Source organism: Hyperolius riggenbachi, chromosome 1 (genome assembly GCF_040937935.1).
Source record: "Hyperolius riggenbachi isolate aHypRig1 chromosome 1, aHypRig1.pri, whole genome shotgun sequence".
Classification (NCBI taxonomy): Eukaryota; Metazoa; Chordata; class Amphibia; order Anura; family Hyperoliidae; genus Hyperolius; species Hyperolius riggenbachi.
In genome coordinates, this window is record NC_090646.1 from 177523146 (window position 1) to 177542395 (window position 19250).

Sequence of the window (19250 nt, forward strand, 5' to 3'; positions counted from 1 at the left end):
GCTACATGGGGGGCTTCTACAGTGTGCGGTGACCCGACGGGGAGCTCTGGGGGTCTCCTTATTAAAGGAGACCCCCAGATGCTGCGGCGGAAGATGTCGGCGATGTTCGGCAGGCGAGTGCGCATGTGTGGGGAGTGAGGCCGTGGTGCTGATGGACAGCACCACAGCGTAAACCTCACTCCCCATTGCCCGGTAATAGGGAGCATCACTCAGGCTTTCGCCTGAGTAATGCTCCTTAACGGTCGGCCATCGCGCGAAGGATATGGGCAATAGGATTTGCCGGTAATCCTCGCACGATGGCAAGGTGATAAGTAGCTCGCATTTGCAAGCTACTTATCACCTTGAATAGGATATGGCCCCTGGTCGGAGAGTTAATGGCTTGTTTGCATAGAGATAACAACTGGAGTTTCTTAACTCCTCCTGTACTGGAAACAATTAGACTGATGTATCTGATCTTAATGTTTTATTTCTTAGCTGTACTACACATACAAATCATAATATCATAATTTTTTTTTCTTCAGTGTCTCTTTAACGGGTGCCATATTTACTACTGTTGCATACATTGTTTTTTTTTTCAACTCACATCCACTGTAGGTTTGCTTTAAATACATAAGGCTCTGTTTATCCACAAGAGGTAGCGCTCACAGTAATAACACAGCCTTAGAACACCTGTTCGCCTCCTCTTACACTTCAAAATACCAAATACCAATACCAGGTGAATTGCAGTTCTTAGGGGTGTTTTTAAAGGAAACTCAGATTGAATGGAATGTGGAAGGAGCTATGCTAAGTCCTTTCTGTAAATGTTGGGTGTGCGCCGCTGTTGCCACAGAGCCTTATGTTTAATCCAAGAGGTGGCGCTCACGGTGTAAAGACACATTTGCAATCACAATTATGGTTGAAATTCAAAATATATATGCAGACACAGTAATTAGGTCCTTTTATGTCCCTTAAAAAGTCCACAATGACTTCCAGGCCACTTCAAATCCTATTTAGAGCTACAGCAGATGTATTGCTTCATAACACAAGGATAGACCACCACCAGTGCCCTTTGTGTGCCACTCACCGCATCCACTGACCACACAGGCCAGTATGAGCCTTGGGACAGTTCCCGGGTTGTCCCCCACCTCTCAGATCAGATCAACATATTGGATTCCCCAGTATCACAATGAAACCCCTAATTCCTCACAGTATTATGCTGGTAATTAACACATTAAATTATGTTTCTGTAGGGGATTAAATTATGCACATGGACTAAGGAGTTTGTTGAATGCATGTAAAATATTAGAGAGAGCCATTTCCTTCCATCACTTATGGCCTGGTTTAATAAATTGGCAGATAGATGATTTCAGGAGACTTCCATGTAAAAGAGACTGTGTGTGAGGACAGAAATTTAAGGACATATGGGCTGGCTGGATGCACTTCAGTGCACAGATTACTTGAGGCTTGATCTCATGAATGATTTAGTATAAAACATTTATACAGTATACACTTATTATATTCAACAGTTTATTGCCATGACTTTGACTACCGGTATACATAATATTGTGTAGATGCAGTTCAATTACATTATTGTTCTTAGGCTTGCTTAGGTGTGATATAACATTATATCTACTCCATTATCAAATCATGTCTGTCATGTTGGTGTATTTTTCTACAGTATGTTTTGTTAATTATGATAAAACAGAAACAGATCTTAGATGGCTAAATAATTGTCAGCTTGTTGTTTTAGTTAAATAAAGAATATTAAAAAAATGATGCACATGGAGTGAAGTCCATAGTTTAAGTCCTTCGATCTGCTAGCATTTTGGTAGTCTTCGGAAATAGTCATGTTCCCTTCGGAAATACTCATGTTCCCTTTGGATATACTCGTGTTACCGAAGACAGTCGCATCCATACTGTATCTGTTTTCTGATTTGTACTATGTACTGTACAGTGCTACGGAAGATGTTGGCTCTATATCACTAAATAAGAATACCTTATATACTCGTGTATAAGCCTATTTTTTTCAGCACAAAAAATGCACTGAAAAGTTACCTGTTAGCTTATATGCGAGTTGGTGGAGCAGAACAGATGGTGGAGCACGTTTTGTTACTGGCAGAGGAGCTTAAGGGTCTTGCACTAGTGATTCTGCTTTTGCCAGCTGACTGTACTGGGACACATCTGGCTTCTTTGGAGGGGGGTATACAGGGGAGGGGACTTATACACAAGTCAATCACTTTTCCTGGTTTTTGAGGGAAAAGTGTGTACTGCGGCTTATACGCAGATTATATAATAATAACTGTAATGACATGTAGTAGAATGTAAAACATTCAGAATTCCAAATTGTATGTCATTTGTCCTGGTTTCAGCATCATAAACCCTTCCTATGTCTAACTATTGCTGTATATTGGCATATATCCCACTCTCCCAGTGATGTTTAGCCCAGGCTATGAAGCCCCACAGCCTTCTGCCCCAGAGCACAATGGGAGACCAGTGTTGTTTCTGAGCATTTCACAAAAACAGACAAGTAAATACGCCAGCACCTGAGATAAGCTGAAGAATGAAAATCAAGGTAAGGAACGTTTTTACAATGGGCAAAAACGACCATAATCAATCAGATAAAAAATGAGAATTAATCATAAGGATATAGGCAGAAATCAAACCAGACATATGTTCTACTCCTTCTCCACTGTATTAAAAAATAAGAAAAACTCTTGCTTTATGAATGATAAATTATAGTAAATTATAAACTACTAGTTGACCTAAGCTTGTTTAAAAACGAGCTCTAGCTCTGTGTTTAAACCTCGCCTCCCTCTCCTCCCCTCCCTCTCATCCTCCTGTGACCGCCGCCACCGCCGCAGTCACCATGCATGCGTGCGCGTGCCCGCCGCACGCCCCTTTTGGCACCGTCCTCCCTCAGCTCTCCTCAGTCTCTTCGTCCCTTCCTGCACATGCGCAGTAGCGCAAAACACGGGACACACACACACACAGGAAGTGCACGGATGGGACGCAGAGACAAAGGGGTTTTATTATAGAGGACAAATTATATGTACATAAACTTGTGAGGACTTACCTTCATATCTATTTCAGTTCCATGGATCTGCTGTGCCACGGTTTTAATAATCCCAATGACAATATCTTGCAGCCCTTCTCTTTCTGAATAATAGTGCAAAATAAGTCCTTTCCCTTTCTCAGCATCTGTGCATCTAAACGATGGGGCGCGCATACCCGGGTAGATGGTACCCAAGTGATCGTGCAGGGCATCTAGGTTCTGGAAACAAAAGAGAATGTTAGTGACAAATTGATTCAACAAAGAAAACTGCTTGAAGGGAATTTCTCAAAAATCTTAAATTATAGAATTGCCAGCACTTTCACTATACAATAACTGCTTCTTCCTGCTTATTGGTATTGTGAAGTAATCTATGTTACCAAGTGATGGGTTGGGGGTGTAGGGTCACCGGCTGCCATAAACACACCTGATTGTCATCTGAGGAAGTCATTATCGACGTGTGTATGAGGCTTACAAACCTTTACTGTAAAGTACACAGAGGCGCTGAGCTTTGCTCCAGACCTATCTGAGTTTTATACTCCATCTCTATTGCCTGATAAAGAGGGATATGCCCACGAAACGCGTTGCACTTGCACTTTCTGGAGTATGTAAATAATTTGTTGTTACTTTTGAATATACACAATACTCGTGTGTGTCTGCTTGGAGGAGGTAAGTCCACCTCTGCCTCCTCTGATTTTAAACGTTTTAGAATATTTTATCCTTTTGGCACCTCTGTCTGCGTATACAGTTCCTGAGTCCACCCTTGGTGGAGGGGTGTTGCCCCTTTTTCCTATCTACAGAGAGCGACTTCTTAATCCTGAGTGGGGACAGGTCAAATCTCCTCACCTGCCTATACAGTGGTTACCTGGATGGTAACCCATGTTAGTGAGTATAAATACATACTTACCTTTCATAACCACTTACCAGTACATACTACACTATATTGGGCTCTCGGTGTCTCCATTCTTTACTGTACAGCACTGTACTTCACAGTAAAGCCATTTACGTAGATGTGGATTTGCTGCATATATACTGTTGTTATTAGCAGTAGAGTATTCTACCGTGTTAGCTGTCAGTTCAAGCAAAAAGTTCTGAATCAGGCTGATAAAATTTACTGGCTAATTGAAAAGAAAAAAAAAGAGTAAGCTTTCAGCCAATAAGCCTTCTTCAGACTAAGAAGGCTTATTGGCTGAAAGTGTACTCTCTTTCTCTTCAAGCTACCCAATAAATGGTATCATCTTGATTTAAAACTTCCTGTTGTTATTACACATTTTTACAAATGGCTCTGTTGCTTTCAGGTGTAAAAAAAAGTTGTATAATCAGTTGAAGTCACCCCAACTGCTAATGTCACAGTCCAGTTTCCTCTCCGATTGTGACAGTGATGAAAACAGTATACAATATTAAAGAAGAATAACACTTTTTGCGATTGTTGTCCTTTAAATTGAAGTTGCACAAAGCATGATTGTAAAAATGTGCAGCAAGTAATAATTAATTTCAAGGAGGGTTGGGGGGCGGGGGGAGAGGAGGGAAACAAACTGTATATCAGCTACACCCTTTAAAGAGAGACTCCGACCAAGAATTGAACTTTATCCCAATCAGTAGCTGATACCCCCTTTTACATGAGAAATATATTCCTTTTCACAAACAGACCATCAGGGGGCGCTGTATGGCTGATATTGTGGTGAAACCCCTCCCACAAGAAACAAGAAAAGTAAGTACTCTTGGCAGTTTCCTGTCTGTGAACCTTGCTGCATTGTGGAAAATAGCTGTTTACAGCTGTTTCCAACTGCCAAAAAAGCATGTAGCAGCTACATCACCTGCCAACAGTAAAAATGTCACCATGTAATAAATGTCAGAATGTAAATCAGGGATTTAAAAGATTTTACAATGGGCAAACACTGACTAAATCATGTATACATAATTATTGTAAAAATGAAGCACTTTTTTTATTACATTATTTTCACTGGAGTTCCTCTTTAAATACAGTTCCTATGCTAACATTAATTTATTGTAAAAATAGCACTCAGGTAACGTGCTAACTTGATTCATAATCATTCTCTATAATAATCTCCCTGTGCTGCTGCGTCCAGCTGTCCCTGTTATTTGCTACTGCACATTTGCACAGTATAAACAGCTGGACGGGACCAGGGAGCAAGGTGGGCAAGCGAGGTGGGCGAGCAAGGTGGGCTGGCGGGCGAGCAGGTGCGCGCGGCGGCAGTACAAAAAAGACCTAAAGCCTGTTTTTAAACAGGCATGGGTCTACTAGTCCTATACAATAAAACATATCAACTGAATGGATGTGTGTCCCTGGCTTTTTTGTACTGAGCATGTGCGCAGCCAGGAGAGTTAGGTCACAGGGCCGGGTCTGACAGTTTGCTGTGTGTGGTTTACATAGGTTCTCATTGCATTGTGGGAAATAACAGCTTTTTACAACTGCCAAGCAAGCAGCTCCCTGTGTGCATATACTTCAGACAGTAGTGAGGAAAGAGTAGTGGGGGGGGGGGGGGGGGTAGTGGCTGTGACCTAGCGTTCGTTTTTTAATGGGCGGGCTTTTTTACTAGTTATAATAATATACATTTATATAATTTGACAGCGTTAATATTTTATAACATATCTAGCTGTACATCTAAAGAGATGAAAAGAGAAAAAAAAAACGACACATTTGTGTTTGCCAGCAAAGAAGGGAAAAATTCTGACATGCAGGGGCGTAATTGCAGGGAAGCAGCCCCTGCAAAATGCAAGGGGGTCAGAGCTGTAAGGGGGCCCCACCTACTACCTAACATTCTCTGATAAAGGGGCCCATACTTCAGCTTAGGTGTTTTAATGGCTAGAGATGTTATAGGTCTTCCTCCTGCATCTAGTCAGAATCACAGGTTTCCTCTTCCTGACTTCTGTTCAAACAGGCAAAGTGGGCCTAGGAAGGAGAGTAGGGATCTGCTGATGGCACATTGAGGGGAGGTGTTCGGACGTGGTCTCAAAAGAAGCAAGTTATTTTCATGGCATGCGTCAAGACCGGATGGTGGCTGTACACAGCATTCAAGGCAGTATTCTGTTATATATTGGCTTCTCTACAGTTTATTTACTGGGCTCTTTCACCCTGGGATTTACAGCCAAGCTGCTGTTCTGTGTATTGGCCATTCGGATGACTGATCCGGCTCGACGGATCAGTCAAAAACAGTCTTATCAGTCTGCCGACAGCATGTGCTCACGTACTACTGTCAGCAGAACGACAGCCCCGCGGGAGGGTCTGACGGACCCGTTGTTTGAAAAAGTACGGCGTGTGTACGCGCCTTAAGTTAAGATAAGATCTATAAAGTTAACTATTCGACCCTTAAAATAACTACAAAATCCTACAGTTAAAGACAAGGTGTTAATTAACTGCATGTGAAAATAACTACAGAGGAGGTAACTTAAGGACTGAACTGATAGGATAACTCTTTCACTTTGAAAACCTATTTCTACACCTTAATTAAGCAAGATCAATGCACGGTGGTGAGTTTTCTCTTGCTTTATTATTTCCAGCATGATCTTAGTGAATTGAGGTCATAGTACAAAAAGTGCCAACCAGTTCATATACATTACATAATGTGACAAACAACTGATATAGCAGTCATGCATAAATACATAGTGCAAACATAAATGGAAAATTATGGCTCAAGACCATGAGATGGTGCAGTTTAAGGGGAAGGGAAAGGATTGATTGCCAGAAAACTCATGTGTGCACTGCACTATGGTTCCAACTATTTAATAAAAGGCATTTTCTGTAAGTATAAAGGTGGCCACACACCATACAATTGAATTGTACAATACAATAAAATTGAAATGTCAATATTTTTTCGATCATTTTTTTAATAATTGGTGCAAAATCAAACACATGTGATACATCGCTCAAAGGCTTCAAAAGTTACCACCAACCAGATAAATGAATCGTACTGTGAATCTTCAATCAAGCATTAAAAAAATGTTTTATTGGTGGCTCACACTACGATTGATTTATCTGGTTGGTGGTAACGTTTGAAGCCTCTGAGCGATGTATCACATGTTTGTTTGATTTTCCACCAATTATTTAAAAAATGATCGAAAAAATATTGACATTTCAATTTTCTGAAATACTGATCAGAATTTTTTGACACTCCCTGTAGAATTATAATACATAGGAAATTTGATCGCATCTCTTGCTTAAAAAAATAATAAAACTTTCTTTACAACCGATCCCTTTTATTGAAAAACAGTAAAATCAAATGTTTTTATTGCATCATGTGTGGTCACCTTTAGGTTGAGTCCTGGAGTTGCTTCATGTTGATTGATGTTTGCATCCACAGTAGATTTGAGTGTCACTCCCTGAAACATTCATCTTATATAATTTAGGCTGTTCTATGCCTCCTTTGTACTGTCATTGCAAGGAGGAAGCAAAGACTGAATCACCCTTTAGAAGATTCTGTGGCTCAGTGGGCGGGGTGCTGGCTTCTGGTCAGTTATATTCCAAGTGATCTCTTTGACCATAGCTAATAATAGAGCTTATAAATAAAATAAACAGATCTAGGAAAATAGCTGTGCCTAGATTGGGGCATTACTATATTTGGAGTCACTGACCCAGGATGAGTTTACAGATCAGGTGGGCTACACCCACCTTCTTACAAATCTAGATGCTGGTTACAGGTGTGTGACTCTGGAATAACAAATACCAGAAGATCAGCATAACAGGCAGTTTATTCACATTTTAACAAGTAGTGGCAGCTTTCATAACCTCTCAGTATACCCCTGGGTCCACTTTGAGAAACACTACTGCTTGATTCTGGTCAAGTGTTTATGCCATTAAACCTCACTCCATAAACAATTCTTCCCACAGTTACATTTAAAAGGCTAACCTACTTCATAAATCACTTACACTCACATTTAAGCCTAATTGATTTCTTTTGGTTCACAATACAAACCTTAAAAGCCCACAAGAGACTTCTTAGCAGCATAGATTCACTGTGGCCGTCATTTTGTTTCTTCATAATTGCTATCGATTTTCATAATGTTTACGAAATGGGATAGCTTGGCTACTCACTTCCTATTCTAGCCAATGTTATCAATGTCATCTCTAAGTTTTCTGATGTAATGTAAAACTTTTCACGGGGGACTCTTGTTGATTTTTTTTTTTGCTGGCAGTGGTAACAAGCAATTAACTAAACAGGAATTGTTTTCTGACCTGCAGAAATTCTCTGACATTGGATCCAAGGACACGAAGGATTGTGTCATAGCCAGATTCTTGGCAAAAAACAAAAAACATATTTCCAAACATTTGGAGAATATCCCCAGCGTTGAGATCTGTAGGATATTTCGGGGAGGAAAAAACAAAAAACACACAGTTAGCAAGAGATTGGACTTTATCCAATTAGTTTTATACAGAACAATACAGAATTTAATGTGGTTAGCGAAAAGACAGGTAGATCTAAAAATAAGCCAAGGGAGTTATTAATTCACACAACTACAACAATGTAGAATGAACCAGAAAGAAAAACACCACAGGTCGTACAAAGTAAGAATGTGTTACAAAGTGACATGGAGACAAGGTTAACAGATGATGGAACATTCCCCGTTGCCATAACAAAGAATATATCTGAAGTCAAGCACAACACAGGACTGTTAGTACAGCGCTGTAGCCAATGTTATTAAAACTGTAAGCACAAAAATCATCTCTCCTGAAATGGGATTTTAATTTTATTTCTAGAACCTCAACTTTGCAGTAACCTGCTCCAACAACGTCAGCTGAAAAGATTTTTGAAAATGTTATCTAGGGTTTAATACGCTTAATTAAAATACGGTATCTTTCAGAAATTACTCCCAAATTCATTGTTTTAAACAAGCATAGATTTTCTGAGCATAATGGTGAAGTATTACAAAATGTCATAGTTGTTTAGGTTGTAAATAGACATTCATCAAGTTCTTCTTGAACCTTGATCTAGTCAAAGTAAAAGGCCACAAGGGTAACATTTTCACCCAGCTGAGTCTAAGTATCACTATCCTATACATAGAATTTATAGCTGGAAAGCATCCAAGTCCCATTGAAACGAATATCGAGAATCTGACATAACTATTTCCTGCTGTAAGATCTAGCCTGAGATCAAGTCAGTTCTTAACATACTCCTTCTAACATGTGATTACATTAATCATCTGCTAGGAGTTTAAAAATATTTGCTAGATGGACACCACATTTTGCACCAGTTTATTTATGTGACAAAGATGTTGAGGTGAACACCAGAAGAACTCTTGTGTGAAGACGACCTAAGCTGTTTGTCCAACTTTGTTTTTAAGTGAGATCTTACTTCCCTCTGACTAATTTAGTAGCCTATGTTTGTACTTTTTCTAAAACTTTCCAGTCTTTCCTGTGTTTATACTTAAGACTTTTTTAACTTAGTTTATAACTGTAAAAATCATAAGCAACCATGTAAGAAATGTAAGATCATCCATTTTCAAAGAGGCAGGATTTGTTGACTTGATAAAAATAGACATCGGAACGGCATTTCTTGAAAACCAACCCTGAGATTATATCAGAAATTTCCTTCATAACTTAAACTGGTCTAAAAACTCCGACATAACATTCAATAAAAATGTGTTTTGCTACTTTTTATTAGAGGTAGTCCCCGACTTACGAATGCCCGACTTACGAATGACCCGCCGATACGAACGGCATGGATTCTCTGTTTCCATGGGAACAAGCAAAAAAAATTCAAATTGGACTTATAGTTTTTGAGAAAATCGATTTTCAAAAAAATAAAAGAAAAAATGGCTTTTAAACGTGTATAAACAGGTACAAAGGGCAGAGGTGACACAGAGGGGAACACTGGAAGCACAGAGGAGGTACAGGGGACAGAGATGGCACACTGTTCCAACTTAAGAATAGATTCAGGTTAAGAACGAACCTACAATCCCTATCTCGTTCGTTAACCGAGGACTACCTGTACTCATACAGTTATCATATTTACTTTTGTGCATAAGTAATGTTGTCTGCTTACAAATTACAAGTTTCCAAAGTGTAGTTTACTGTGCCCTAAAAGCTATCATTGCATTTTATTCAAACTGATTTTTATTATATATTAACATCTTCTAATGAGCTATTCTAAACTGTGTGAAGATCTCTGTGCTTCAGGCACACACAGAGAGCTCTTACATCGTGTTTACACAAATTGGTACAGACTAACCAGCAAGCTCATGGTTAACCAGAACTCACTGGAGTGTGTGAGGGGCTACAATGGACCTAAAAGCCCCCTTACTAAAATGCTATGGAAAACAAAAGTTTGCTTTCTTAAAACAGAAAGAATTGCAAACATTGTATCAGCATTGGAATGTAAACAAAGGTAGTGTTATCTCCAGTTTGGATGCGGATTTGAAGCTGAATAGCAAGACAAAATGCTTTGTTTAACCATTTCAGTAATGTTCTGCTAAAAAAAAAATTCTGGGATAGTCGCTTTCAAGCTGTGAGGAATCTTTTAGAGCAAAGTAGAAATGCTGACTTTCAGACTACTTTGAAAAGCAATTCATCACACTTTTGGGTACAGGCAGTGCGGGCCGCTAAGCACAACATAGTGGAAAAATTGGTGTGGCCATGATGTGGGTGGAGCTAACCGTAATGTAGCAGTGTAACTCTAGAGCTGCGTACTCACCGATGGACAGGACCAGTGCAGTGACGTCCTCTCGACGACGGTCGCTAGCAACGCCTCTTTCTGTCGGCAGGTTAAAGCACAAGGTCACGTAACGAATATGGTGGCGCGAGCGAGACTTCCCCGATCGTGGTGCTTTGCACAGTGTCATCAGGGATCTCAAAGATCCGATCCACCGTGTCAGTTCGTCATCATCGGTGCAATGCTAAGCGACGTTCGCAATCGTATACCCACCTTGCGACATTGTTTAAAATTCACCAGTCGTCAGGAAAATCCTTAGGTGGGTATGCAGCTTAAGGCAGTGCCGAGCAACCTCCAAAAATAGGCAAAGTGGCCCTAAGGTCCAGTTCACATGGACCCTTGCCGGGCGGAGACGGCAGCAGCGATTGTAGTTCACCATTTGCGCAAATGCCGGCTTTATAGCCCTATTTTTCTTGTTGTTTCGGCTGACCCTTCAGCTACCCCCACGTCTCCATGTCACCCTATGGGGGTGAAAAACGTATTCTAGTGGCAGGCAGGTAGTGATAGGCAGATTGTAGTGGCCAGTAGGTAGTGATAGGTAGACTGTAATAGCCAGCAGGTAGTGATAAGCAGATTGTAGTGGCCAGCAGCCAGGTAGTAAGAGGTAGATTGTAGTGCTTGGCAGGTAGGGATACATAGATTGTAGTAGCAGCAGGTAGGGATAAGTAGATTGTAGTAGCGGCAGGTAGGAATAGGTAGATTGGGGTGACAGCAGAAAGGGGCGACAAGTAGTGACAACAGCGGCAAGGGGCGACAAGTAGCGATGACAGTGGGAGGAGGCGGCCGGTAACAGTGGGAAGGGGCAACAAACATTGATTACAGCATAGGCCTTCTGTTATGCTCCTAGTGTGGTCCACAGAAGTGAGGGACACAGAAGCCAAGGCAGCAGGGGGTCACAGCTGGCAGCACTTACAATTCTTTGCTGTCAGTGTGGGGTTAGCTGCCTCAGAGTTTGGGACAACAGGAGCCTTCCTTCCTTCCACTGGAGGCGGAGCCTAATAGGTCACCAAAGGGGCATGGCTTGAACCAGATGGGTGGGGCCTACTGACCGTGTGGGGCGGAGCTTAATAGCTACAATATGACACAGCAGACCTGCAAATCATCAGCACCTGGAATCCCTCTGATTCCAGCATGGGGAGCCTGTTCTCTGCTCTCCTGAAGCCCTCTGATGATCTTTCTGCAGTGCATCTCTCTGCCTCGGCTGGTCTTCCTGTATGTCGGGTGAACTCACCATGTGACATACAGGAAGACCGAGACAGAGAGATACAGAGCAGGAGGATTGGAGGGCTGCAGGAGAGCAGAGCAGCCAGAGAGGCTCCCGCGCTGGAATCAGGGGAGTTGTTACATACACGCCGCGCTGATGATCTGCAGGTCTGCAATGTATACAATGCCAGTACAGCTGGGAGGCGGCAGCAGAGACGTGAGGAGAGTATTTACTATCAAAGTTGGGGCAAATGTGGCAGTGCCACTGATCGGGCCCCAGACTGTGCTGTGTCAGTGACCTCACCCCTGCCCAGCTTCTAAATAGAGTACCCTGGCAGTATGCAGGTTGTAGTGATCTGCAGCAACCAATCAAATATTGACATCAAATCAAACCACATAAATAGTTGTAAGATGTACCCTGATTGGTTAGTAAACGTTACTCGAGTTTTTCTGTATTTGCCTTATATGTAACATTCATGATGAAGCACTGGAATTAATATGCAGGCAGGAGGAAGCCATGGTAGAAACCAATGGTAGCTGACCCATCAAATGATTTCCATTCACGTATGGTGAGCATAGTTGACTGGCGTTCAGTATCTGCACAATGCTCATCATCATTTGCATTATAAGCCAAGTAATTATAAATATAACAATACATTTCCATGACAGGGTCACAAAGGGTTAAGTAGATGAGGGAATAGTGATGTTGGCTTGAGAATGCTTTAATGTTATATTTCTGTGTCAGAAAAATCAGTACTTTGTCTATCAGAAAATCATCTTTTTTATTTTACACAATCTCTGGAGGTCTTTATATCAAGCAGGTGAAGATAGAATCTGCTTTATTTCCATAATCATTTAAATTGCTGCTACTTGAAAAATCATAAGTCTGCAGATGTGTTGAAATGTAAAATTAAAGTGCATAGAAAAAATATTTTAGTTTCCATTATTTGAAAATTCATTTCAAAAAGTACTCCCAATTTTTCCACGCTAGTCAAAACAATCCTATGGTGTTTTTAGTCACAGGCTTGCTACCTAGAGTGTCTTTGTGTAATGTTGTCCTCCTTTCAGAAGTGGCAGGACTTAGCAGAGAAGCAACACAGAAGACTTCCTGCCCCGCCTCCTTCTTCCTAAAAGTGGTGGCCACTCCCTAAACTCTGTGCTGACCTGCCTCTGAGCAGCCTCCTCACTGCATATGTCCATTGCAGCTTTCGGCTAGTGGCCCAGTTACACTGGTAAACACAGAAATGATCATTCGCCTGTCTATCCGTATCGCATTGCCTTCCACTGCTGGATGAGCGGTTCACTCTTTATGGCCATCAGATCAGCTTTATATCTTGCTGCCAGCCACAGCCTCAAATGGCTATTATAAAAACGCTAAAGAGGTTAAACATGTTATTAATACAATAAGAGGGTCAAGGAAGAAGATGAGTAAAGATATTGAGATAACAGCAAAAAGCTCAGGCAGCTGGGGGAGAAACACTTACAGGTGATGGCCAGCACAGTTATGAGCTTACTTAGCAGTCTGGCAGTCAGCAGAGAGTTCTGGTGACATGAACAGTGAGGATAGAAAATTGCTGGAACTCTCTTATCAGAATAGTATTTAGAGGATGAACCTGGTCACTCACAGTATCTGAAGTATCTGCCTTCCCCAAGCATAGCATAGATATTTCATAACTGCAGATTTGGTCTCATTAGGACACAGTACCAAACTTATAGGGTGAGGATTGCGAAGCTGGGCTTACTTATAAGTTTATGCTTTATTTCAAGGTTTTTAAGGAGGCATCATCACTAAGTCTGTAATTAGCATGACCACGTTAACTGCATTATGCATTTAAATGATCCAATGACTGTTAAGTGGTCAAAGCCTGACTTTGTGTCTATTGTACATGGCCCCACTTTGTCTAGTGTACATGGCTCCTCCTTTTTTTACTGAATGTGGCCCCTCTTTGTCTACTGTACGTTGCCCCTTCTTGTTTACTGTATGTGACCCCTCCTTGTCTACTGTACATGGCCCCTCCTTGTTTACTGAAAGTGGCCCCTCTTTGTTTACTGTGCATAGTCCCTTCTTGTCTACTGTACATGGCCCCTCCTTGTCCCTCTCAAATTATCTTCATTAAGCTAAGCTATAGACAAAAAATATCACCCTACATAATACAGAAGGACATTTCTGTTCTCAATGTACTCTTGCATAAGCTGAATTGTTAAGAAGCAAGTGGTAGTGGAAAAATAGGGTACAAAACACAAATTATGTGAAGGCTTTTAATACTAAAAGGAAGTTTTGAATCAGGATGATACCATTTACTGGTTAACTTAAAAGTATATATAAACGAGTAAGCTTTCGGCCCTTGGGCCTCGTCTGACAAAGGCCCAAGGGCCGAAAGCTTACTCGTTTATATACACTTTTAAGTTAGCCAATAAATGGTATCATCCTGATTCAAAACTTCTTGCTTTCACTGATGGCTAACCCTTTACAATACTCTACTGCTACTCCTTTAATACTAGGTTGACATATTAGCTTCTGTGTCATTGAAAGTTGAACATGTCATGTTCTTTTTGTCTGTATTTATTAATATTTTTATTGCCCGGAAAGTTTTTTTCCTCTATACTTCTCTGTCACATCATCGGAACAATCCAATCCAAGCAAAATACACAACATACTTGGTAGAAACCTGATGACCAGAACTGAGAATCAAATGAAGTGTCCACAGCTATGTCAGTGGTGAGAGCACATGTGATGCTCTCCCCTTCTCACCTTCCTATTTGGCCAGTGACTGCTTCCTATGGGACTAACTGCAGGAAGGAGTGCAGATAGAAAGGTTTTAGCTCCCTTTCCAGTAACTGGTCATTCCAAGCAGCACCATAGCAAACAGTACTTCAATAATAGTGCTGCAGAGGAAGGAAGCATCTGAGGGGACAGTAAATGACATAGGAACACCAGGAAACCACAGACTGATTGTAACCTCACTTTATACTTTAACTGAACTCTGCATAATCAGGATAGGCTGATAAAAGGGATGAAAAGAACAGAAATATTTTAAGGCTTGTATTATAAACTTAACTGGTCTGACGTTATTGGGCGCTTTGTAAAAATTACAGGCCCCAAAAGAAAAACCCAGCCTTGCTTCCTCTCCATCTATCTCCTTACCCAATGTCAGTGGATTTGGCTCCAAGGCAAAAGACTGGTAAACAAAGTGATGGCACGGTACCAAAAATAGTCAATCCATATTAATAGACTGAGGTAAGATCATTTTGGCTGCGTTTGCTGCATTGTTCACATTCTTTTGTAGCAGCCACCACCCTGGACACCTGGTGGAGCGGCTCAGTAGAATTCCTGGGGAATATCGCCTTTATTTATCTGGTTAAAATTGCAGCGATGACGATTTTTCAAAAAATCGTGATCATGGCTACTTTGCTGCGATTTTACCGCAATATTAAAGCAAGTCAATGGAAGAGGTTTTTTTAACCTCTTGCCGACCGCGTCACGCCGGCAGGCGTGGCCGCGGCGGCAGCCCCAGGACCGCCTAACGCCAATTGGCGTAAAGTCCTGGGGCTCTGTTTTGAATGAGATCGCGCGCACGCTACGCGCGCATCTCATTCTCGGAGGGCGGAGCTCCGCCCCCTCTTCAGTCTCCGAGCGGCTATTGCCGCTCGGGAGACTGATAGACGGCGTGATCGCCGTCTATTTACCCGTACAGCGCTGCGATCGGCAGCAGCGCTGTACTGGGGACAGCCATGTGACACGGCTGTCCCCCTGGGACACTGGAGAGCGATCGGCTCTCATAGGCAGAAGCCTATGACAGCCGATCGCCACAATTGGCTGGCTGTGGGGAAGGAGGGAGGGAGGGAGGGAATAGATTTAAAAGAACACGCTTTTTTTAATAAAAAAAGAAACAAAAATATTTGTAAACAAAAAAAAAAACAATCTGGGGGCGATCAGACCCCACCAACAGAGAGCTCTGTTGGTGGGGAGAAAAGGGGGGGGAAATCACGTGTGTGCTGTGTTGTGCAGATCTGCAGCTTAGCCTTAAAGCTGCAGTGGCACATTTTGCTTAAAATGGCCTGGTCACTAGGGGGGTTTAGCACTGCAGTCCTCAAGAGGTTAAACAAAACCCGCAAAACGCTCTCGGGGTGTGACATGGCCTGAGACGTGTGTTTGTGAATTACATTTACTTTTGATAAAGGGTTAATTAATAAGAAGGTCCAGCTGTGGTTCATTATTAACTACCTGCCACCCGCTCCACGCCAGTTGGCGTGATCGCGGTGGCAGCCCCATGACCACTCCACACCGATTGGCGTGGATGGCTTCCTTCTGCCTTCACCGCTCTGAGACTGTTAGATGACGAAACTGCCATCTAATAACTATGTACAGCACTGCGATCTAAGGCAGCGATATACTGGGGAGCGATCAGCGGTGATAGGCTGACGGGGGGAGGGAGGGTGGGAGGGAAAATACATTTAAAAATAAGTAAAGAGAACTCTGTTGGTGGGGAGAAAAGGTGGAGGGGGAATCACTTGTGTGTTGAGTTGTATGGCTCTGCAGCGAGGCCTTAAAGCTGCAGTGGCCCATTTGGTAAAAAATGGCCTGGTCATTAGGGGGGTTTAACACCTCAGTCCTCAAGTGGTTAATGAGGTTACCAGAAGGCATTAAAGTATCCCTCAAGCTATATTAGTTACAGTATTGTAATTAATTTTTGCATCATTTTCCCCTTGAATATATTATGTTTTGACATACAGTATTTCTGGAAACAACATGTCTGCAGTTCAAAACACTGTGCATTATGAAATGGACTTTCAGAGGGTTTTTGACACCCCTGCTATGTTAACTGGCTCAGCCAGGAATTTCACTGTGTTTGAATGTAATACAAATTTTAAAGCTGTAATCTGTTTCTCTCCTTAGCTCCTGTAAAAACAGCGCTTAAAACTTGTGCAGTTGATAATGTTTCAAGGGCAAATATTTTTAATAGATATAAATTAGAAATGTTTTCATACTGAATGCTCAATTGGATGACAGTACTTGGAATTCTCCTTCATGAGTATAAAGTATAGCGGGAGTGCGTCACCTTCTCCAGGCACCATAATGTCTGGGCACACTGTGAACAAGACAAGATGTCCAGATATACAGTACAAAGCAGGGTTCACATTAATCATAGCAAAAAACAGAAAGTCTTATGCATACATTTTTCCGCATTCAAACTCACATTCAAATGGTATTTTTTGCACGCTTTTGTTTTACCACAATTAATGAAAATCAGTGGGAATTCGTATGCAATGTTTGAATTTCTGGTGCAAGAAGTAAGGCTTTTTTTTTATGTGTATGTAAAAACGCCAATGAAATTTCCTAATTTTTTTGCAGAACTGTCATTCTCCACCGACATTTGTACATTTTAACCACTTGATGACCACAGCGCTAACCCCCCCTAAAGACCAGGCCATTTTCTACTGTACTGGGCTGTGCATGCTTTTCAGCCTCCTGCACAGCCCAGCTTGGGAGCCCAGCGATCGGACTCACCTCCTTTTTTTTGTCCCTAAGGGGACATGCCGCCGGAGGGGTCCGATCGCTGCAGCACTTTGTTTGTTTTTTTTTCCTTCGGCCTCTATGAGGCTCTATCTCCCTTCCTCCCTCCCCTTCCCTCCTCCCCTCCGGTGCTTGATTTGGAACAGGACGGCGATCCGTCCTGTTCCGCCTCTCATAGGCATCAGCCTATGAGAGGACGGCGCTTCCCGGCCAATCAGAGGCCGGGGATCGCCGATCTCGTACAGTGCTGCTGGAGACCGCAGCGCTGTACGCTTGTAAACAAAGGGGATTTCTTTCCCCTTACGTTTACAAGCAGCCTGCTAGCCGCGATCGGCGGCTAGTGGGCTATTCGCTCCGTGAACGGGCAGGGAACGATCGCGCATGCGCGCGGCCGTTCCCTGGGAAACTGCAGCCCCAGGACTTGACGCCAATTGGCTTTAGGCCGTCCTATGGCTGCCGCCGCGTTCACACCCATTGGCGTGAGGCGGTCCTTAAGTAGTTAATACGTGTGAACCTTGCCTAAGTGTAGCTGTAAGATATCTACATACTAAATAAGCATAATCTCCTCACCATTTCATAGGGTATGTACTGTATGTATGTGTCCTACGCCTCAAATATGAATGCTTTTTATAGCCACGAATATAAAGGTGGAAAATATTTTATGTTTAGCATAAGCAGGTGGTTTTCCTACTCAAAATACTATATTTTTCCAGCTTTTAGGCCTTGTTCAGATTGCGTTCGGCTCCGTCCCCGGTGGCCTTATTTTGAGGCGTTTTTTCTTTCCGATTCCCGGCGTTTGGGTGGGCGTTTTTTTGAAGGGTTAGCGGTTTCCAATACATTTTTCCCAAGTCAGGAAGTGAACTCTGATCCGGAAAAGAGAAAATACAATGTATTTATTCTCAAAAACGTGAACGCAATCGCTCCACAAAGCGGTTTTGTGAGCGTTTTTCCTATACCTCCCATTAAAGCAAAAACGCCCTAAAATGGCTCAAGCACCGCTTTTGAAAACTGACAGCGCATGGAACGCTTTAGTCTGAACTACACCATAGCACAACATGGTGTAACCGCTTTCTGTGCATTTTAGAAAAACCGCCTGCACTTAAATTTTTCAAAAAACGCCTCTAATGTGCACAAAGCCTTACACCTATATAAATACCACAGAAGCTGAAGGCAAACGGTGCAAAGAAACAGGTGTTAACATTGCATTTTCAGAACTCATTGTGCCGTTGAATTGCTTTTAGAAGTACAGAGTGTCCACAAAGTTTACAAACACCTAATTCTCCTGACATCGCATTTATAGATTTCTTCCTATAGGGATATGTTAAATATTATTTTTATAAGTAAGATAGCCCATTAACATTGCAATCCCAACAATCCAATTTATCAAAGATCTTCAATTCGATCATTGCGATCGATCAGAAATTATCATTTAGGGGAAAATGAAAATTAATCAGAGTTCCAAATAGACAAGAGCTACACAATATAGTGAGAAGAAACAGGAGCGCCTCTCTGGTGCATTAACTTTTTAATCACAGTGGTTGCACATACAAATTACACTTACAGTGTTCAGAAGATCAGTACGCACTTCAAAGCCTGCTGGCAACTCCTCTCCTGATGCGATGCAACCGTTTAGTCGCACGTAGCTCACCATAGACACCACCGTAACTACTTTATACGGGTCCCCTGCAGATCCGTGGGTTAGCTTCTGACCAAGCCACCCCGGACAGCTGCGGCTACACCCCCTTTTTCTTTACAGTGGGCAACCTCAGACGTAAGGACCATGTCAGAACATGGTCAATGGGTAGCTTTTGACCCCAGTCACAATAGTTGTGACTGA

The 19250-nt window shown here is 42.1% G+C and overlaps 1 protein-coding gene across 2 annotated transcripts in view; it reads right to left on the bottom strand.

Moving 5' to 3' along the window:
• The window catches only part of GUCY1B1 (guanylate cyclase 1 soluble subunit beta 1), a 106486-nt gene that overhangs the window by 57208 nt on the left and 30028 nt on the right, over positions 1–19250 (bottom strand). Inside the window, exons 4-5 of one of the 2 annotated variants that reach the window (XM_068278881.1) lie at positions 8223–8341; positions 3053–3250 (exon numbers count right to left, since the gene is read on the bottom strand). In XM_068278881.1, coding sequence (XP_068134982.1) covers positions 3053–3250; positions 8223–8341 — 317 coding nt within the window. The remainder of the gene's footprint in view (positions 1–3052; positions 3251–8222; positions 8342–19250) is intronic. The other variant, XM_068278882.1, reaches the window with a different exon arrangement.